At 40.7% G+C, this 23,124-nt stretch overlaps 1 protein-coding gene across 3 annotated transcripts; it reads right to left on the bottom strand.

Annotated features, from left to right (window-relative positions):
• Positions 1–1,568: 1,568 nt before the first annotated feature.
• Positions 1,569–19,298, bottom strand: TLR3 (toll like receptor 3). Of its 3 annotated transcripts, none has more exons than XR_012087658.2 (6): positions 19,147–19,276; positions 11,867–12,311; positions 10,988–11,179; positions 8,310–10,123; positions 3,556–4,057; positions 1,569–1,652 (listed from the first exon to the last, which is right to left on the bottom strand). XR_012087658.2 is itself a non-coding variant. In XM_073001355.2 (6 exons), exons 2-5 carry the CDS (start codon positions 12,305–12,307, stop codon positions 7,094–7,096), a joined length of 2,508 nt encoding a protein of 835 aa, XP_072857456.2. In that variant the 5' UTR covers positions 12,308–12,311; positions 19,147–19,276; the 3' UTR covers positions 3,982–4,057; positions 7,090–7,093. The 3 variants fall into 3 exon arrangements, 2 of the variants coding, with proteins under 2 accessions (XP_020657834.3, XP_072857456.2); XM_073001355.2 differs by lacking the exon at positions 1,569–1,652 and adding an exon at positions 7,090–7,154 and having other exon boundaries at positions 3,982–4,057; XM_020802175.3 differs by lacking the exon at positions 1,569–1,652 and having other exon boundaries at positions 1,738–4,057; positions 19,147–19,298.
• Between the last annotated feature and the right edge of the window lie 3,826 nt (positions 19,299–23,124).

Here is a 23,124-nt window from a genome sequence, read left to right as displayed (position 1 = left end):
TTTCACCTGATCATGTTATTTCTTACACTAAAGAGAGTGTGTATGTGTATCCTGTATTAATGGAGGAATTGTATAACATTTTTAAAAAGAGCACTTGGGATATTATGGCCACATGGTCTGGATTATAATTATTCTTTTTTTTTACTGATTGTAGTTCCAAGTACATGCAGTCCTGCTATATTCTGTAGTTCTTTAACCTCAAGAAGTGTAATTCTTAGCATCTTACTCAGTGGAGAATCTCACTGAGATCAGCATATTCATTTGTTAGGAAGTGCATTCTAATCCAGATTTATCAAAAGTTATGACCAGCTGGCTGAAATTCTGTTGGGCTGCTACACAAAAAGTGTAACTTTTTAGATGAACTTCCTAGGGTTGAAAAATATCTCTGGAGACATTATCTATTATACACTGAGACATATGACTCAGCATGCAACACACATGGTCTACAGAGATTTCTTGTTGCTGTTTAGTCGTTTAGTCATGTCCGACTATTCGTGACCCCATGGACCAGAGCACACCAGGCCCTCCTGTCTTCCACTGCTTCCCAGAGTTGGGTCGAATTCATGTTGGTAGCTTCAATGACACTGTCCAACCATCTCATCCTCTGTCGTCCCCTTCTCCTCCTGCCTTCACACTTTCCTAACATCAGCATCTTTTCCAGGTAGTCTTCTCATGAGATGGCCAAAGTATTGGAGCCTCAGCTTCAGGATCTGTGCTTCCAGTGAGCACTCAGGCTTCATTTCCTTTAGAATGGAGAGGTTTGTTCTCCTTGCAGTCCAGGGGACTCAACAGTCTCCTCCAGCACCACAATTCACAAGCATCAGTTCTTCGGTGATCAGCCTTCTTTATGGTCCAGCTCTCACTTCCGTACCAGTGGCTCTCAAATTGGGGTCCCCAGATGTTCTTGGATTACAATTCCCAGAAGCCTTCACAACTTGCACTGTTGGCCAGGATTCTGGGAGTTGCAGTCCAAGAACATCTGGGGACCCCTGTTTGAGAATCATTGCTGTAGATTATTCCAGCTGCTGCTGCTTGTATTGTCAACATTCAGCTATGTAAACATTTTTCCTGCTGGCAACACGGGCACAATATTGTGTAGCAATATCAGGCCTTTTCCTGTATTTTTGAATTGTGGGTACAGAAGTACAATATGCCACATTCATAAAACAGAAGGGTTTTTAAATAAAATAATTGAATTTTCAATTTGTATCATATACTGTAGATAAATGTGCAAATTTATGTTCAGTTTAAGACTCTTATGTTGTTCCCTACATTTTGGATTCAAAGGGCAACCTTATCCATCGACAAGGCCTTAAGGATGTGCAGCAGAATTTTCTTGACCTAGACATCCTATTTCATTATATGCAAGCTCTCTAACTTTTTAACTAAAAAAGAAAAAAATACATGGAGTACTGAAGCAACTTTTAATGAAACACATAGCTAAACTTTCCTTGGCTACCTGGACCTAGTCAAATAGCCCCCTGAACACATGTTGCTTGATTTACTTTACTAGAGATACTTACAGAATGATTCATTAGCTTGTTTTTAAATAGGTGAAAGTGTAATTTACCTGGGGAGAAACCTGTCATTACCACCTCGAAGCCTCCTCAGCTTTCATGGCTTAAACTAGGCAGGAGAATTTGTCACTTAGACTGAAAAGAAGATCAGAAAGATGAGATGAAAGCATCACAATGAAGATAATCCAATTACTGTAATTAAGGAACCATCACATACCAGTTCATCTGTAAACAAGATCCTTTATTTTCACTTTGTATCTTTTCAACTCTTCCCTTTATAGCCATTCCTATATTGTAATTTCCCACTAAAAACACATAGTTGGTTCTTTAGATTTTTTTCTCCCTAAATATAGTTTTACAGATTCAATAGCAAAAAAAAATTATTTGAAAAATTAAACTTAGTTTAAATGAACATATTTACAACTTTCTACTATATAGGTACTTTTATATATACATATGGAAGTATTATATTGGCCAAAATCCTGTTGAACAGGGTCCACATGTGCAACAGATGCCATCAGCAGTGGCAGATTGCCAAAGGCTTCCTTCTGTGATTTTGGGGCGCACAGAGTTTCATGATATTATGTGCAAGCTCTATGTACCCCAAATTGCAAAAGGAAGCCTTTAATCATCTGCAATCCACCACTGCCAATGACATCATTCTCCTTGCACATGTGGAGAATGCCATTGTTTGACACCTATACTTTTCTAAATTCGATTGTACACTTTGATAACACATGTGAATACATATATTTACTCCTGGAAATTAGGATATATTCAGCATTAAGTTTGCACCTGGATCCGCATTGAACAAAAAAAGAAAAAAAAAAACACAGAGAAGGGCAATATGTTACTGTTTTGGTGAAGGTTCCAGAACCACAACAAGGAAATTGATTTTGCTGTTCTCGAAACTTAAATCAGCTATATGAAAATAATTTTTATTACTACCAGGAAACATGAGGTGAACATTTACATATTCCCATTGACAAAAATAAAAATCCCTGATGTGAAAATGTCCATTTCCCCCAAATCTGTTTACCTGCAGTTAGATCCAGGTTATGATTTAGCAACATTCTAAGGGTACTAGAGAGTGCAGAGCTGATACAGTCGTGCCCCCCTGGACGATTAGCCCGTATAACGACAAATCCACTCCACGTTTTTGCAATCGCTTTTGCGATCGCAAAAGATGTTTTAAATGTTTTTTTTTCGCTGTGCGATGATCGGTTCCCTGTTTCAGAAACCGAATTTCACTTTACAACAATCAGCAAACAGCTGATCGTCGGGTTTCAAAATGACCGCCGGCTGAAGAAAATGGCCCCCCGCTGTTTTCTAGGATGGATTCCTTGCTTTACAGGCACCAAAAATGGCCGCCATATGTAGGATCTTCGCTGGATGAGCAGGTATTCAGCCCATTGGAACACATCGAACGGTTTTCAATGTGTTTCAGTGGATTTTTTTATTTCATTTGACATTTTCGCTCTACAGCTATTTCGCTGGAACGAATTAACATCGTCAAGCGAGGCACCACTGTATTTGAGATTCTTTTCTCCTGCAGCATCCAACCGCACCATGATTATACCAACTGAAAAGCCACTCTGGAGGAACCTTTACATATGTGCAAACTGCGTGGCAGTTGAAATTGATTTAGCAATCTCAGGGCAAGGCTTGATTTTCAGTCCATTCCCAATGATTGCATGTGCTGGGAACCGACTAAACTAGAGCACACCAATTTGCACCAGACATTTAGAAGCCTCTGACAAGGGCTCAAGAAGGTGTGGGATGGGGTGCTCATCCTGTCCTTGCCTGAAAAAAGAGCAAATCAATCCACGGCCGCAGTGCACCAAACAGCAGAACAAATCCTGTCTGAATGAGTCCTGTGTCTGTTTTCTACCAACTATTGCCTGTAATCCACAAACATTTAATTAATCGAGTGCATTAAACTGAAAAAATTTACATTTTAAAAGTATTAAACCTTTTGATCGTAATAAAGAACATAAAACTATTCTTTGTAAATGACGATTATCAAAGAATTATCCACCTTAGGTATCAAGTCATATCCACTGAATCTATGTCCAAGCTCCACCTTCTTCTGCAAGAAACTTCCCCTTCTTATGCATTTACTTTTTCCCCTCTCATGGAAACAACAGAATGAGTTTTCATCCCAGAAGGGACATGATAAATGCATCTTTTCCTCTTCAAATTCCATGTCTTTTCCCACTTGGAGCAGGGGAAGCAGGGAATGGATGTTGATTCACTGTACGCTAATTTAACTTTTGACATCCATACGATTCACTATTTTGTGTCTATTATTTCACAATACTTTGCTACTAGACTGAAGTGCTGTTTTTAACTGCTGGTAAAATGCATTCAGACGTTCTTTCTGAACAGGCCACTCCAAGACACAGCATGATTTGAACATTGCTCTCCGTAAACAAAGTGCATTATTTAGTTTGTAATCAGGAATGTCCTGTCGAAAAATTAAAATGATGGAATCTCGACTTTGTTCAATGGCTTGCTGTATAGCATGATATACTTTGAACCTGGACAAAAAGCAAAAGGAATATGAACTGTATAGGCAAATGCAATATTCACTTAACCACAAACATTTTCACATATATTAAAACCTTTATGTGTCCATTAAATATCATGACCCATTTGCTGAAATCTTCTTGCATAATTACACAAAAGGTGAAACTTTCAGAGGTGAACTGTTGCAAATGCAGCAGATAGTATCTATGGTGATTTCTTAACATAGGATTAATGCCTTCTGTGTACAATTATGCAACAGGATTTTGGCCACTGACTCAGTAGCAGGACATTCTTTTTTAAAAAGAACTAGATTCCTCACCAATTGAATAAAGACAACATAGCATTTTTTTTCCAGCCAGGTTCTGGGACAGGGCAATAAGCACCAGAATTCCAAGCAGAAACTTAAAACTGCAGATGCTGCCCTCAATCCAACACAAAATTTATTTATTCATTCATTCATTTATTAGATTTTTATCCCGCCCCTCTAGACAATATCTACTCAGGGTGGCTTACAATAAAATTATTCATAAAACAGTTAAAACAGCAATTAAATCAACAATAAAATATTAATCAAGATGGGAAAATATAAATAAAAAGCTAAGTAAGAAATAAAAGTCAAGTACAGTATTGACAGGAGGGAAGCACCAGTATAGTTGGAATTCCTGTTCTTCCCTTTCCCACTACAACCCTCACAGGTGTCCAAAAACGGGCTTGTGAATACAGTGGTGACTCGCAAGATGAGCGCCCTGTTTAATGACAAAATCGCATTACGACAAACTTTTTCCTATCGCAAAAGCGATCGCTTTACAATGGTTTCAATAGGGGAATTTTGCTTTGCGATGATCGGTTCCCTGCTTCGGGAACCGATTCTCGCAAAATGACGATTTTCGGCCAGCTGATCGGCAGTTTCAAAATGGCCACCGGGTTAAAAAAATGGCTCCCCGCTCTTTTCTGGGACGGATTCCTCGCTGCGAAAATGGCCACGCTATGGAGGATCTTCGCTGGATGGTGAGTTTCAAGCCCATAAGAACGCATTAATCGGGTTTTAATGTGTTTCTATGGGCTTTTTTTATTTCGCATTACGATATTTTCGCTGTACAGTGATTTCGCTGGAACAAATTAACGTCGTAATGCGAGGCACCACTGTAATTTCCTGACCTCATACATTGGAGCTCCCTCGTACAGGGACTCAAGTGGAAAATGGAGAGTCTTCCATTTTGGTTGGCTTCTGCTATTCCTGCCCATTGTTCTCACTGGAGAAAGAGACTCAAGAGGGCCTCTTTCACAGTGGAAGTAACATAAGCATAGCTTGTTTCCCATTGAATTTTTGAGGATATATAGTCCAAATCCCTGAGAAAAACTAACACCGGGTCAACAAGTAATGCCCCCCTCTGCCTCAAAGGTAAATGTATGGATCTGGCAGCAAGGAAGTCATCTGCCTTTGGCTCAATCCTGCTTGAAAGCATTCAAATTGGTATAATTTATGCCGAAGACCTTGCTCAAATGCTTATGAAAGATACCATTAATATTTTATAACAATCAAGACACTCTGGAATGTATTTAACCGGAATCTTTATATTAGTATGCGAGGGACACTCCAACTCTTCCCAGCAGGACATGTACCTCAGAGGCATACACCCCAGGGGGACGTCTTGGAAACCCTGGGAGCAAGGCACCCTGAGAATGCAGAAGGCAGGAGCAAACACTCAGCTGGGAATTCAGAGAGGGAATGAGCCACATGTAGAAGGTGGGAGCAGATTGGTGGCAGAACAGAGGGCTTAAGGGAAGATGAGAAGGAGAGTGAGGGGACCAGCACATCAACGTCATCCAACATGGGTTGGAGGACAGTGGTCAGAAGAGTTCCCGCCTATCTTCTTTGCCCTTGACAAGAACCAGCTCTTAAAGCTCTGAGACCAGTGGGCTGGTGAGGGGGCCAGCTCTGGCCTAGGTGGGATAGCATTACCCCACCTGGGTCCCCACAGCAGTGGCCCAGGTGCCTTGCTGAGCCATCACCCAGAAGACCAACAGCTACGCAAATGAGGCACTGACAGAGGAAGACATACAGTGGTTGTGGCAGTTGATATAGCAGCAAGACAAGCTGCTGAGACATGGGGATCTCCATCAGCCCAGCATTACCAGCCCTCCCTAAAAGACATTGGCCGACTGAGGCCAGTGTCTTAAACTTAACCACAGGTGAACCAGTGCAGGGAACTGGGATCCAGTTAAGGACAGCGGACAAAGGAGGTTAGCGATGGAAGCTAAGGGCCCCCTGTGGACAGGACAGTTCAGACAGAGTTCAAGTGTGCAACTAGATGGTGTAATCTGCTCAATTCTAAAAAAGGCAATTTTTGCCAACACGAAGGGTCTGTAGTTCACGGGCCCTCTGGTTGAAGAAACACAGCTAGTCACCTCCACCTTGGGTGGTGGTGATAATTGTCACAATGAGTTAAGAGCCTAATCTAAAACCTACAGCTCTCATGCAGAATTTATATTTGCTTAGATCAAGGGTGAATAATGTTAGCAGGTTTGGGCCCCCAATTTTCTGGCCCCCCCCAGCTTTATATATCATGAAAAACACTAAAAACAAAAAGTGACATCAGACATTTTTCTGTCTCTTTCCAGTTTTCAGAAAATGGCATTTGGGGATATAAATGGGGGGGGGCACCTGTGACATACAGCTATTATGAAAAAAAAAGCACCATACCTAGAGGAGATGAGAAGGAGCTATAGCTTACCTTGTTCACCTGAAAAAGAGGGGGACGGGAGGGCTAGAGAGCCCAAAAACAACCTTGGGTGTCACATATGACTTCACTTCACCCACCTGGACTTAGATACAGCAATTACGAAATAAAGAATTTGTTTCCATCTTTGACTTGCAAGTCCAATAAAAAACATTGTTTACCAGAACATGAAGTACCGAGAACGTTCCAAAGACAAGCCTAATACTTACCTGGTGTACATATCTTGGAACATGAAACATAAATGCACCCCTCTTGCTTGACTGGTAAAGCCTACAGATTCATACAGTGGACCCTCTACTTACAGAATTAATCCGTATTGGAATGTTGTCTGCAGGTTGAAAAGTCTGTAGGTCGAGTCTCCATTGACCTACAATGCATTGAAAACCGATTAATCCCGTAAATGGCCATTTTTGTTCCATTTTTGTTCCATTTTGGTTTTTTTCTGGTCTGTAAGTCGATTCTCTGGCTGCAAGTCGAACCTAAATTTTGTGGCCAGAGAAGTCTGTAACTCGAAAAGTCTGTAAGTCGAGCCGTCTGTAAGTCGAGGGTCCACTGTAATTTACATATAACATGCAATGCATGTCTAATTGTCAGGCAGTTTTCATTCTGCTTTGTTCTTTTACACAAAATGCTATGATACCCAGGATTCTTTGGCTGGGAAGCATGGTTTTTTTTTTTACAGATTTTTACCTTTATCTTTCAGGTGGGACATTTTAGTCCCCTAAATCCATGTTTTGTGGCAGGATTTCTGTGGAGCCATATCATAATACTTTAATGATACTGTACTGTAGTGGAATGCAAAAAGGTGATGTCATTCCTGCCTGTCCATTACAACAGCTAAGGGGGAGGAGCCAAGGATAGAGCAGGAGGGGCGGAGCTAGAATGAGAGTTAAGGGAGATGAAGAGACAGACAGTTGGAGAATTGGGGAGAGTTAGAAAGAGTCAGGGACCAGAAGATGTAGAGAGTGTGTTAGGGTTTAGGAATAGAGCTAAGGGAGTTAGGAGAGGAAACTGAAAAGTTTAAAACACATTGAACAAGCAGGAATGAATGTATAAACACTACCTGAGAGATACTGATTCAAAGCATACAACAGTTCAGAATAAAAGTGATTGAATACATGATCTAATATACTTTAACATCTATTGTGATTTTCCTTTTGATTTGTTCAATAATAAAAAATACTTAATTAAAGCCCCTGCTTCCTAAGTTATATAACCCTTTCAGGAGGCAGCTCCTGGGTGGGACATAAATTGGTATTAGGAGAATACCTGGTGGCAGCGAAAAGGGCATGTGTACGTTTGTGAGGCCCAAGGAAATAGGGGCCACAAAGGGTTGATCGGCACAGACTTTCACAGAAGACTGGCAATTTGGAAGCAATATAAATTTAACCCCTCCTCTAATACTAAACCCTAATGATAATCATCTTTTTTATTTATCTGAATGCAGATTAAATGCATCCCAACTTATAGTAAAGACATGATCTTCATATAAACAGGAACATTTCTTTGAATTCTAACTTACCTCTTGCACCAGGGATCTTTCAGGAGATGTTCAGTGACAACAAATATAATCTTTCTGCTCCTCTTTATGCTGTCGACAACAGCTTCAAATTCAGATATTCCAGCCTCAAAGTCTCGTTCTTCCAAACAAAACCTTATAATTGGATGATTGTTTTCTTCAAGAGGAATAAAGTTCCTGGATACCCAATTTTTGTCCTTTTTCGCATGAATGATGTAAGCGTCATAATTAAAATATTGCTGTGATCTGTCGATTTCCCTTTGGCCAAGGACTCTGTTTACTGTCACGCTCCAGAGAAATCTGATTCTCCACCCTTCAAAGTGGATAAGTAGGACTACAGAGATGAAGATCAATATGGATACAGTGCTCACAATGTGCATCAGTTTAAAAGGAGCACTATCACATGGTGAGGTATCAAACTGGGATACCATATTCCTGTGATATTTAGAGGGAGTGTTGCACAGATAAGTATTGAATTGTGGGATGTATATTTTGCTGCTGTTAAGCCAGTTAACAAACCAAGCTATACTTTCACAAGTGCAGTCAAAGGGATTGAATCCCATATTTAACACTTTTAAATGTGTAAAAACTGTACCAAACACTTTTTCATCCACTGCTGTAATTAGGTTCTTCTCAAGAAGGAGATAGTTCAGTGATGTCAGGTTGTCAAAGACAAACTGTGGGATCAAGTTCAAATTATTGTATCTCAGATTTAGGCTTCTTAACTGAGATAGGTCATGGAAAGCTCTACTTGGAATTTCATCAAACCCATTAGATTCCAAATCAAGGAGATGCAAGTTTTGAAGTCCTTTTAAGAACAGAACAGGCCCCTCTGGGTTGGCATTTTTCCAAAGCCGAGCCAGGTTATTATGCTGCATATCAAGAATTTCAAGCTGGTGGAGTCCATCAAACACATCGTCTCTCATATTAGCAATGTTGTTGTTGCCTAGATCTAGAATTGTCAAATTGTTTAACTTATGGAATGGTGAGGGTGAGATTTTAAGATTACTGCAATGTACCCGCCTCATCCTCAGTGTTCTCAAGCTTGGGGTATAAATGAAGGATTCACTTGTCAAATTCACCTGATAGTTGTAGGACAGATAAAGAGTCTCAATATTACTAAGACCTTGAAATTCCTGCCCTGTGAGATTCTGCTTAATGTTATTTAAACCTAAATCCAGGCTTCTTAGTTGCCCCAACCAAGAAAAAGCCCCAGCCTTGATAGAAGTGACAGCACTTTTTGTAAGATTGAGAAACTGCAATGAAGAATTAGCAAGTGATGAGAAAGTTGTCTCTGTTATTGAGGCAATATTGCACTGGCTTAAACTCAAATTTTTCAGATTATCTAAACCTTTAAATGTGTTAGGTGTAATCTCCAGAAATTTATTACCATCCATAATAAGATTCTCTAAATGTTTCAGCCACTGAAGACCAGAGCCAATTTCTCTGACATGCGAATTTCCCAAATTTAGATAAATCACATTGTTTAGTCCATAGAAGGAATGAGAAGACAAGTGTGTAATATTATTATTCATTAGATTTAAACTCTCTAAACTCCTAAAATAGACAAGAGAATAATTTTCAATCGCAGACAAAACATTGTTAGATAGATCTAATATGGTGAGGTTTGTATTATTCATTCCAAGGAAGGTTGAACTGGAAATTCTTGAAAGCTGTACTTGGCTCATTGAGAGATTCTGAATTCTTGTACCCAATAATTCTGAACAAAGTTTCTCTGTACCATCACACCCCAATGGAACGCTGTTCAGGACAAGACTGTATAGATTTCCAATAGCACGGAAACAACCTGGGTAGAACTAGAAAGACAGATTTAAAAAGAAAAAAATTTGAGAACACTACATGAAATTAGTGTTTTGCCAAAATGCTCACCCTACATTTTTTGACACTCGGGGTGCAGCCATACAATGACACTGAATGATGTCCACTAATTTTCAGAGTTAGGGTCATGGCATAGGATTTTTCACATTCTGCCACTCTGCAGGACAACCTTTCTCATCCTGGTGCCCTTCAGACATATTGGGATGAAAGCTCCCATCATGCCTAGCTAGCACGGCCATGAGTAAAATGGAGTAGAACATGCTGTGAAGTGCTCTTTCAAGTCATAGAAATGTTGACTGCTCACTGCAACTCAAATATCACAGAAGCCGATTTTCTTTTTGTAATGATTAAAGATGGGGGCATCCAGAACCCGCTGCTGCTTCATATATAAATGGCAATATTAGGCGCCCAGCTACCAAGCTCAATTATATTTTAGACTTACTGATTGTCTTGTCTTAACATATTTATAAACCAATGGTTCTTGACTATTTATGAGAAGGTGGATTCAGGATATCCAGCAAAGTCATTGGCAGACAGTGTTATGGGGGTGGGTGAGATAATTACTGAATTGTTCTCAATGCAATACTGTGCAAATGCCATATTCTAATGCTATAGAATCTGCATTATTACAAGAATGGCCTGACACTTCTAATCACTCACATTCACTGTGCAACTCTTATACATTCTCCTCTAAGTGCAACTTTATACAAGCAGTGTTCCCTTTTATATAAATGGTGCACAGAGACAGTACCAATATTATCATCAGATTATCAGTTCTCAGTCTCAATAAACAAACATGCTTTACAAGACTGCAGACATGTCCATGCAATATCAGTGTTTACCTCTTTCAAAGGGTTTGACGATAAGTCCAGTCTCTTTAATGAAGAGCTACTAAGAAAGCTTAGATCTTCTTTCTTTAATTCAGTAATTTTGTTCTGAGACATCAGAAGCTCTTGCAGACCCTCTAATTGTTGCTGAGATCCTAGTTTTGCAGAGCTTAGATGATTCTGAGAGACATCTAGTGACTCCAAATTCTGAGGAAAAGGAAGGAAAATATCTGAGATTTCCCCCCCATCATAACAAGATGCATTTCCCCCTTTATTTTTCTCTTTCAGTTTGCTATTATAGCTAAGAGGCTGAATGGTAAGATAATCTTTTAAAAATACTGTACAGCAAAAAATTAAAACTCCAGTTTTAGAACTGTGCTTGAAGTTAGAAAGAGAAACAATGGATGAGAATCATGCTACCTTTTGTTTAAAAGAAAAATGCTTTAAGCGTTACAGAAAGGAGAATATATCCTACCATTCTATGAGTTATGAATATACTCTTGCTCAAACTCATGGCATATTCTTATGCAAACATTTAAGCAACCTAAGAACACGTTTCTTTCTAACAACTCGTTTTCTCATACAGTACTTATTTGAAAACTGCTTCCTTGTTTGTTTCTGCCTTTCTGCAGAGTGCTGCCTCCCGCACCCCGTATTTTCAATTTAAAACTTTTTAAGAAGAGAATTCTTTTGATTCTCATTCTACAAAACACCATGATTGCATTTATGGCAGCACAAAGAAAAGAAAAAGGCAGAACGGGTTGAGATTTCTAACTACCATTTTCCTGTATAAGAAGTTGCACTGGGAAGTTTTCCCTTTTTTAAAGATCCAAATATGGCTACGGTGACAATCCCACTGCCTTACAAAACAGCAAGCAAATTCTAGTATCTTACCTTCAGATTTCTAAAAGGTTCATTTTTCACATCAAGTATGTTGGACCTCAAATTCAGCTCTTTCAGGTGGGTACAGTTAGCAAAAGCATTATCAGGAAATGCATGCAACTGATTGTGTTCCAGTTTCAAAATGTTTAACATGGGCAAATTCAAGCACAAGTGTGGCTGCAGTTTAGAGATGGAATTGAATCCCGCATCTAAGTAAATAAGCTGGCTATACTTCGTAAGGTTTGCAGGTGGCAGTGTTCTTAGCCGGTTATGAGAAATATCCAGAGCTGTTATATTGGTCGGGAGATTGGAGGGAATCTGAGTCAACTGTAAGTGACTACAATCTGCCGTGTCTCCTCTGATTTTACACAAGTCCCCAACCAACACACAGTGAACATGAACGGTCACAAGGCTGAACAACACACATGTCCAGCAGACAAATTTGATCTTCATTTTCCTGGAAGAGAGAAAAGTTTAAATTTCACATAATTTTTTCCTTTTCAAAAAATACGTACAGATGAACAATAAGTAGGACTGCCTGAAAGACTGAAGGATGACCTAAATCAAAGGTGGACACCACACAGCTTACAAGCTCTATGCAGCTTAGGCCCTCTCAGATGCCCCACCTTTTAAAAGTTGTGGTGTGGGAGAGAGAATTCCACTCCTGAAATGAACATCTGACATAATGTTTGGAACTTGTATTTCATATCTATGGCCTCTATATTATGTATACTTCTGTCACTGTAAAAATAGACATTTTCTGCTCATTCAACTTCAGCAATCAAAAGTATTGTTGTTTTTTTTAAAAAAAGAAGCTACTTCTGCAAATAAAATAAAATAGCTATTATGCTACCCAGTTGCTTTTTTTACTTACACAAATCGTGCTCATAGCTGTTTTGTTTTTGTTTTGTTTTTTTGGACTGGTTAGTTTGCCAGCTACATCATCTGCAGCTTGAACGACAGGACAATGGGTTGAGGCTGAACCCGGATAAGACAGAGGTTCTGAGGGTGGGTGGCCCCTCCATTGGTGGCTTGGGAAATTCCCTCTTTTCTGGGGGGTGTGACTCTCGCTGCAGAAGAGTGAGGTTCGCAGCTTGGGAGTACATCTGGACCCAGCGCTCACCATGGAAACCCAGGTGGGGTCAGTGGTCCACTCAGCCAACTACCATCTGTGGCACATTGCCCAGCTGCGTCCCTATCTTGATGGTGGGGCCCTCACCACTCTGGTCCATGCACTCGTAATCTCAAGATTAGACCACTGTAATGCACTCTACGTGGGGTTATCTTTGAGGTTGATGCGGAAGCTTCAAATGGTGCAGAATGCGGCGGCCAGATTACTGAGTGGAACAAGAAAATTCCAACATATCTCCCCCATTCTGGCTGCTTTGCATTGGCTGCCCATTTGCTTCCGCATTGACTTCAAAGTGTTAATGATGACATATAAAGCCCTAAACGGTTTAGGGCCTTGATACCTGGCAGAACGCCTTCTCCCACCTAGATCTACTCGAATCACTCGGCATAGCCTGGAAAGACGAGGGGCCTGACGCCGAGAGGGACCTGGAAAGAAAAAACAAGAAACCAGGCCTTCTCGCCGATGGCCCCTTGACTTTGGAATAGCTTGCCACCAGAGATCTGCCTGGCACCCTCGGTGGGCATTTTTAAGAGCCAATTAAAAACTTGGCTCTTTAGACTGGCCTTCCCTCCTGCCAATACATGATTTTTATTTTTCTTGGTTTCTGCCATTCACTCCCATCTTGACTATATTATTATTGTAGATTTTAACTGTTGTTTTTAAATCTGTTTTTGTGTGTAATATATTGTGAGCCACCCTGAGTAGACTCCTGTCTAGAAGGGCAGGATAAAAATCCAATAATAAATAAAATAAATAAAATAAATAAATAAAGTAACTTCTACCAAGCAGTTCCTTACTATTCAAATATCCATGGTATAATTACATTTCATGTTTCCAGGATTACAATTCTTATTTGTTTTAATACTTTATTTATACAAAATATTGAACTTTGACTGCCCCTTCCATCACATTTATATCCCCTCCATCTAGAGATCTCAGGGTGAGGTACAGACAATAAAACAACTTAAGCAATCAGGAAACAATTATGAAACAATTCAAGATGCTAAAACAGTGGGTGGAAACCTACAGACCAGTAGGTCAGAGCAAACATTTGCTGGACTCCAAAGTCATAAGTGAAGAGCTTTAGGGAAATTAGTACAGTAGCTGGAAGGGACTTCCATATGTACATAACTCCCTATTTGGATCAGAGCCCCGCATGCTGAAAGTTAAAGACAGACAGAAACCTTTAATGGCATACTGTACAAAATTAAAACACACTAAGATGCAAACATTCAGCAGCTAACATGTGGCAAGGAACAGACAAATAACATCGTTAGGGCTCAGCATTCTGCGACAGCACAATGCATCGTCTCTGCATGATGGAGTACAGTAGATGTATCTGGCTGTTTATCAGGGTAAGTTTCTTAGTAGTGCCACCTAGGAGGTGCTGAATTTTTCTCAGGTCATCCCATCCAGAATGGAAGGAAAGGAAAGTGCTCAGATAAGATAGGCGGATATCCTTATACAAGATGCAGTAAAACAACATATGCTGCAAGGATTCAACCACTCACTGACCACAAGGGCAGACTCTCAGTTCTGTGGGTAAACCCATATATCTGCCCTGCACTAAGTTTGAAGGTACAACATTGCACCTAGCAAGGGTGAAAGCCCATTGGTCTTGGGGATGCTCTAAGTGATAGAGGTAATTCGGTCTTCTGCCATAGGAGAGGGGCAACTGAAAATATAACAGGGAACAGAGCCTTTGTGCAGCACTATGCAGGGTTTGCCCCTCAATATCCAGAACTCTATTTTGGATTGTATGGAATACCTGGGATAGGGGTATTGAACCCAGCAGATCTGGTGACAATCTCAGGGTCTTGATTTTCTTGAGGAATAGGGCCAAACCTTTTGGAAATACACTATCAGAAAGCAGCACTTGGAATAGGGTTAAAGGAAAAGAGAGGGATCATTAAACAGTGTGGCCAGAATCCCATTGCTTAGTCCCAACCTGAGCAGACATACTGAATCAATTAGTACATGACAATTAGATGAAATCCACTGAGTCAGTTCATAAAATTATAGATTAATGAAGCTGGAAGGAGCCTATAAGGCCATCGAGTCCAACCCCATGCTCAGTGCAGGAATACAAATCAAAGCAGATCTGGCAGATGGTTGTCTAATTTTCTCTTCAATGTCTCCATCACTGAAGTGCTCTCTATCTCCCAAGGTAATTTGTCCATTGTACTGCTCTAACAGTTGTGCCGACTGCCCATGTCACTCATGCCATTCATATTCATGAGCTTATTTGCATGAGCCTATGAGAGGACTGGAGAGGTGGAGTCAGCAGCTACATGAGATGGGAGAAGGAGGGGTCAGATAGGGCTGGTTAGTCAGAGAGAGAGAGGATACTGAGAGATGGTTAAGAAAATAGGTAGAGAAGGTGGCAATGATATAGCAAGAGAAAAGAAGTACGTACAGTACTGAGGGAAATGTTGATTTGCTTGTGTATGTTTATCTGAGAAACCTCTGTTATTATTCAATCTGCTTCACTTCAATAAATAAGTTCTGTTTCTGTTTACAAGACAAGTGTTCTGATATACGTCATTTGTATTGTGGATTGAGGTAATCCACTGGAGGCAATGAGAGGAAAACACGACATGAGCCTTTGTGACAGAAGGACAAGCAGGGACCACAAGAGTGAATGCCACAACAGTTAAGACGTTTCCCCTGATATTCAACTTAAATGTGACTTCATGTAGTTTTAGCCCATTATTATGTGTCCTGAGTTCTGGAATAATAGAGAACAGATCCTGCCCCTCCCCTGTATGACTACCTTTCAAGTACTGTATTTGAAAAGTGCTATCACTCAGTCTTCTTTCTTTCCAGCCCAGTTCTTTCAGTGTTTGCTCATAGGTCTTGGTTTCCAGTTCCCTGATCATCCTTGTTATCGCCTCTGAACTTGCTCCAGTTTGTTGGCATCCTTCTTAAAGTGCCGTGTCCAAAACTGGACACAGTATGCTAGATGAGGCCTAATCAGTGCTGAATACAGGGGGACTAGTACCTCGTGGAATTTGGAGATGATACTTCTGTTAATGCATCTTAAAACAGCATTTGCTTTTTTTGCAATCACATTGCACTGTTGACCCCTGTAACTATGCATTTGGAATTCTGCTGTTTTCAAGTCTATCAAGATCTTCTTGAATTTTGTTCCTATTTTCCAAGGTATTGACTGTTCCACCCAACTTTGTGTCATCCACAGATTTGATAAGTATTCCCTGCATCCCCTCATCCAAGTCATTAATAAAAATGTTGATGAGGCCCAGGACTGAACCTTCTGGTACACCATTTGTTGCCTCCTCCTAGTTTGAGAAGGAGCTATTGATAAGCACTATCTAATTATGATTCCATAACCACCTGTGCATCCACCTGATAATTGTTCTATCCAGTCCATACCTAATTAGCTTGCTAATTAGAATATCACGGGGCACTTTATCAAAGGCTTTGCTGAAGTCAAGATATATTACATCTACAACATTCCCACCATCTACCAGGGATTTACCTGATCAAAAAATGAAATAAGATTAATCTAGTAGGATTTATTCTTGACAAATCCATGTTGGCTTCTAGTTATTATTGCATTGTTTTCAAGGTGCTTGCAGAGTGACAGCTTTATAATCTGCTCCAAATTTTCCCTGGGATTAATGCCAAGGTGGCTGGTTTGTAGTTCCCTGCTTTCTCCCTTTTGCCCTTTCTGAACATAGGGACAACATTAGCTCTCCTCCAATCATCTGGCACTTCACTCATCCTCCATGACTTCAAGGAAATTACAGAGTGGTTCTCTGATCTCTTCAGTCACCCTTCAATATATTTGGATGCAGTTCATCCAGCCCTGGGGATTTGAATTCATTTAAAGATAGGGAGTGTCTTGCTGTTTCATAATTGCTTTATTTCTTGTCTAAATCCAGCAGCAATAGGATACTACCGTGTTTCCCCTAAAATAAAACAGGATATTATATTAATTATTGCTCCAAAAATCCATTACGGCTTATTTTCAGGGGATGTTTTATTTTACAGTCATGTCATTTTCTGTTTCACTTAACTGGGGCTTATTTTTGGAGTAGGACTTATATTACAAGCTTCCTGAAAAATCATACTAGGGGTGATTTTCAGGTTAGGTCTTATTTTCAGGGAAACAGGGTACCATGTTGGTTTAACTCACTATTTTTAGATGTAGAACACAACAGTATTAGTCATTTTGTCTTCATCCATTCTTTGCTTTAAACACTTCTGCTTATAGGTTGTTAGGACCATAGTCTTTAGCCTAATGGACTGTTCCTGCATTGGGGCTGTCTTGGAGTGTTGCTTCTTCAAATGATCACAGAAGCACACATCCAATGCACATATGCTTGAAAGAACACATGTTCATTAGACTTGCCATTCAGCAGGCATATTCCATGCTCACTATTAATCATACAAACAACCTGGATTAAAGAAAATAACATTTCCTTTGGGGCCCTTCTGTACAGCTTCTGATGGCGTGCTAGCCTTTGTCATGCATTCGGGTAAATTTTCTGGTTGAGAGGCACAGTGGTAGCAAGGGAGGTAGAATATGGCAATATAAATGTAAAGGGTAGAGGAAGAGATTTTATTAAGTTGCAGAAATGTAATGCAATGACAATATAATTATACAGGGAATTTATGCTAAACGAGAGTTCAGTTCTTCAAAAACCCTCCATTTTATGAACATGGAATATTATGCTTCCGTATCCATGATTTAAAACACCAGGAAATTGCACAATATTGTGCTTGCATTGCCAGCAGGAAAAAGGAGACCAAGCTTTACATAGCAAAGAGTAGGCCGGATGTTGGCAACACCAATGGCAGCAGTCAAGATGGTCTACAGGATGCCCTCTTCTGCTCAATACCATTCACACTTGCTGAAAACCAGCCATGACCATTGCTTTGTGTTTGGGTGAGAAGTGGTTAACTGATGAAAAAAAGGAGTCAGCTTCTAGAATTTTTCCTTGTGTGTCTCTTTGTGAATGGTACAAGTTATAGCAGATCCAATGAATACCCAACATATCTGTTGTTTCAGATATGTAACTATACCTGAGTCATGTGGCCAGCAGGTGACAACACATTTGCACACTGGACGGCGGAAAAAAGGAACTGAGGGGAATATTGGGTGGGAGGAGCATGTGCCTCTTGGGGGATCGTCCCACAAGATTGTTACTTTTAGCTCTAGAATACTCCAAGAACGTCAGCGCAGGCGCAGACTAAACCCATATGTGTGAATTCACAGAAGACCACGATGAAGAACCTTTGTTACTCAGATGTTTCTGGACTGCAACTCCCAGAAGCCTTCACCATCAGCTCTGCTGGCTGGGGTTTCTGGGAGTTGCAGTTCAAAAACACCTGAGTAACAAAGGTTAAGAAGAGCACAGCAGAAAGAATGAGTGGAAGAAAAAAGTCAATAGAAGTGAACATACCAAGCAGATAGAGAACTGCTCTCAGCATCCTCCCATACTGGAAAGCAGAGAGAGGATGCCCAGGTGGCCCTCAGTGAGAGAGGAAGGGTATTAAAACATAATACATAAGAGCACCCCAAAACATTGGGAAGCCAAGATTCAAGGTAAAACCTGAACTAAACGACGTTCAGTTTGGAGTGGATCTTCAGGAGACTTTCCCCCTGACAGGCCAAAGAAGTTGCTCCTAGAAATACCACAAAGCAAAGGAACAGGACTCTAGCAACAGATGATGATTATTTTACAATAACATTCTAGCTAGAACATAGAGCGGCCTCAACGATAACGGACGCCTTGCCCTGAGAAAACAAAGATCCCGTTAAAAGCGAGGCATGGCAGAGAAAAACAGTTACTGCTTCTCCCTCTTTGGAATCCAGCCCAGTTGTTAAAAACTTCCTCGATCCTAAACTATGAGCCGCCGGAAACGCCAACCCTTTTGGGGGGAAAAGAAAAGAAAGAATTACAAGGCTGCAGTTGAGTTCCTGCTGAATTTCAGGGTCTGGAAGGGGAGCGAAAGCGCCTCACATTTCTGAAAACTTGCCCTCCTCGTCGCTTTTTCCCCCCACACCGGAAGTAAAAAAAAAAATCTGACTGAAGGCAACTCTGTTCTGCCCCCCTCTGCAAGTGAAACACCCCCCCCCATTAAGGTCTTGCTCCTGAGTAGTCGCGCACAGGACAGGCATTGGGGCGCTTACCCGACAGGTCCCCTGGGATGATCTTCAACTCCCGAGGTAGCGCCGCCTCCTCCGCGATCCTTTGCACGCGTCCCGCTCCCAGCCCTGCCAGCTGGAAAGGGCTCCCGCTGGGCACGGCGAGGGGTGGGTATAAGGGAGCGAAGGAGCCCCGTTCAACAACCCCGCTCCTCCCGCTCGCTCACTTCCTCGCCCTGCCAGTCCCCCGGCTTGAAACAGAATCCCGCCGCTTGGATCACTTCCTCTTTCCCAGGCACGCACGTTGATTTCATTTCTTCTACTGTACTGTACTGTACTCCATGGAAAATAAACAATGAAAAGAGAGAGAGAGAAGAAGGGAGAGTGATAAGAGTGTATATGTGACCGTACAAGAAAAAAAATATCAAAATTGTTCCACTGATTCTTGTATGTGAAAAATAAAAGAAACGAAACAAGCTATTTGAACCCCCAAAAAAGAGGCAACTATTGAACTTCACTGGGGAGCTGCACTTTATTCGGACTGAGCCCTCGGTCCAGGCCTCTGAGGCGACAAAAAGACCTCCACAGAATCCTTCACTGAAGCCAGATGAGGCAGGGATGAAGGAAAAGAGCACCTTGCATTGCTGGGGGAATGCCAGAAGGCACCTCTGGGTGGAGAATGGGAAGCCGGTGTTGCTGCTTGTCTATACACCTCAACCGCTCTTCAACCACGACTGTCCTAGGCCGGTTTATAACAAAATAAATGACAGCACAAAGAACAGAAAATCACCACAATATATAAATTACCAATGTTTCACTGGGAGAGCCAGTTGCCAAGTTAAACAAGGCATGCTCTGTAAAATTCTCATAAGAAGGGGGTGGTGGGATTTTCTTTATCTGTTTTACTAAACTGACTACAGATTTTAGTAGATGCCAACAATTTAATATTGAGTTATCAACAATCATGTTCTGATGTACGGCCACAGCCATCTAAGTGTGTATAGCACAATATCAGAGGACCCAACATTAGGAGCCACTGGTGCAGAAATTATAATGCTGACATTCCACATACAGTACTATATATCATCTTGAATATCCTGTTTTTAAAAAGGAATCGGTGACTAGGATCCTGTTGCTTATTGTTTTTACATGATGTCGCATTGAATCTGACTTATGGCAGCCATATGAATGAGCAGTCTCCAAAAATATCCAGTCCTCAGCTGTCCTGCTCAACTCTTGTAAACTCAAGCCTGTGGCTTCCTTTAGGGAGTCAGTCTATCTTATATTTGGTCTTCTTTTCCTGCCACCTTCCACCTTTCCCAGCCTTATTGTCTTTTCCAGACAATCTTGCCTTCTCATGATGTGTTCAAAATAGGAGAGCCTCAGTTTCAACATTTTTGCCTCCAGAGATAGTTCAGGATTAATTTGCTCTAGGACCCACTTATTCCTCTTTCTAGCAGTCCAAGGTATCTACAAAGCTCTCTTCCAACACCACATTTCAAACAATTCATTTTTCCCCTGTCAGCTTTCAGAGTGTGGATGATCTTTGTGTAGGACTGCAGCAACACATCCTTACACTAGATTATCTTTTCTAATTTCTTCATTGCTGTCCTTTCTAGTCTTCTGATTTCTTGGCTGCAGTCTCTGGATTGATGATTGAATCGAGGTATACAAAATCTCTAGCTATTTCAGTTTCTTCATTGAAACGATGTTGCTGAGCATAAGCCAAATCATTCAGAGTATTCCTCCCTGATAAACAAACTATCCCTGTCACGATTCTTGGGGAGGGCATGCACACATGCTGGCTTGGTGCATGCACACCAGTGCCCCCACTCCCAGAGCTACAGTGAGCATGCTTTGTTTGCTAGGGAAGAAAACATTAAAAATTATGATTTGTTTTACACTAAGCAACAGACTTTTGGTCAGTGCATGTTAAGATCTGGCCCACTTTACATCATATTAGGGAATTAATATTGATCTGCTTCATAGCTAGGACTGCAACAAGATAATGTTTTCAGGACTGCAACGATATAGTGTGTGGAAATCCACTTTACCACTTATTACAAAGAAGAAAAGCAAGTTGTTAGCAAAATATATTAATTCTATATCTGCTTATGAAAGCATGGGACAGGTGTGCAGGAACATTGGCAAGTCTTTGAGTCCAAGTCTATGTCTGAGTCTTTGGTACCAAATACCAAGTCTGAATCCCTATTAAAAACAAGCTTCCCCCCCCAGAAAAAAAGGAGGGGTGAGTGGGCTGTGAGTCAAATCCGAGTCATGGGAAAAAACTCAAGAGTTGAATCCGAGTTGAGTCATTGGTGCAACTTACCCTGTTTCCTCTAAAATAGGACTTAACCTGAAAATAAGCCCTATTATGATTTTTCAGGATGCTCGTAATATAAGCCCTACTTCTAAGTTAAGCCCCAGTTAAGTGCAACCCTGTTCCCCACCATTGTGCAGCAACCAGAAGAAGATGACATGGCTATATTTGAATAAATGTAGATTGTTGTACATGAAAAAAAACATTCCCTGATAATAAGCTCTAATGCATTTTTGGAGCAAAAAATAATACGTATATTTTCGGGGAAACAGGGCATATCTGACTTGCAAAGAGTCCCACAATTCAAGTCCCCATCACTGCAAGTGTGCAGGAGCCCCTGTGCTGCAATCCTTACTTACTCAAAGTAATCTCATTGAGTTCAGTGGAAGATATTTTCAGAAAAGTAGGATAATAAGTGCAGCCTTATTATCATGAATTTCTTATTTAAATGTACACCACAGAATAATGCACATAACCCTAAAGCACATATAATGTTCATAAGCATAATATAATTTTCAAAAATGGACAGGACAGAGACTTTGCAGGCTCAGAGTCCTGATGAAATGTGGAACTGTGACTAATTCATAGGAGGAACTGTTAAGTTACATGTCTCCTTTTGTATCTAATATTTACAAATCTGGTCTTTGGTAAATGGTTTCTTTGCTGGCATAACCACATGGGATAAGAGAACTTTGCAAAACAGAACAGCTACTGACAAAAGAGAAACAAATTGGACGTCAAGCAAGAAAGAACCATGCCCTGTGTTTTTTAATTAGTACCAATTGTGAATTATTGCTTTTCAAGAAGTGATGCTGTCTCCAGTGTTGTGCAAAAGCAGAAAAGCTGGGGTGGGAAAAACAATTGGCACAGTCCCTCAGACAGCAGGACCTCTTTTCTCATCTCTTCCTGTGGTCCAATCCAGCTTGCAGGGGGGGTGAGGGCATACAAGTTGCAGGGAAATTACTGTCCTTTCTTCTCACTACTGCCAGTCCTATAAACAAGCAGCAAGAGCAGACAGGAGCAGCACCAAGGCCGAGATGCACCAGAGATTGGCCCTCAGCTAAAATAAAAGCTTTGGAGGTGCTCTGTGCTGCTGGGCCACAACCCTGACTTGGTCAACAGAGACTAACCCCTGATATCAGGGAAGTATAGGTAGCTATTAAAATTGGCAGGAATTTGCCCCCCCCCCCCCAAGGTTCGAGAAATATAGACGAGGGAGGAGGATCAGTTTTGGATGATCTACAGCTGGTAAAAGATTCCAAATAAAATTTTATTGTATACATTATTTATTTTTATTTTATTTTATTGGAAGTTTGTCATTAATGCTGGCTTCAGCAGAGTTACTTTCCCATACAGTACTGTATCTAGATATTGGGATGTGATTGTCAAAGTGGTATATAAAATCACTTCTCATGAAGTTAGAAGAGTGATTTTACTAGGGGTCTTTCCATTTGGGTGTCATTACAATTATTGGTTGTTAATAATATGAAGGGGGGGGGATACTTGTTATGAATCCTCTAATGGGTGCCCAACACCTAAAAGTGTGCGTATCAGATGTTGTAGATTAAGTATTGTGTTCAAACGGAGAAGATTTCAGGGAAAATCTAGAAGATTAACTTTTAGAAAAGGAGGGATTGGCAGAATCACTTAATGGTTCACATTATAACAGTTGATTAAAGACAATAATTTTCTAGAAAAATATA

Source organism: Pogona vitticeps, chromosome 5 (assembly GCF_051106095.1).
Source record: "Pogona vitticeps strain Pit_001003342236 chromosome 5, PviZW2.1, whole genome shotgun sequence".
Lineage (NCBI taxonomy): Eukaryota > Metazoa > Chordata > Lepidosauria > Squamata > Agamidae > Pogona > Pogona vitticeps.
The sequence above is the reverse complement of the archived record's forward strand: the minus strand, read 5'-3'. Positions and strand labels throughout refer to the sequence as shown.

Coding starts and splice junctions, on each gene's coding strand:
- TLR3 (XM_020802175.3), bottom strand. CDS start 12,307: ATGAAGATCAAATTTGTCTGCTGGACATGTGTGTTGTTCAGCCTTGTG. Junction 11,180..11,866: donor AACCTTTTAGAAATCTGAAG/GTAAGATACTAG, acceptor CCTTTTCCTCAG/AATTTGGAGTCACTAGATGT. Junction 10,124..10,987: donor CGTCAAACCCTTTGAAAGAG/GTAAACACTGAT, acceptor CTGTCTTTCTAG/TTCTACCCAGGTTGTTTCCG.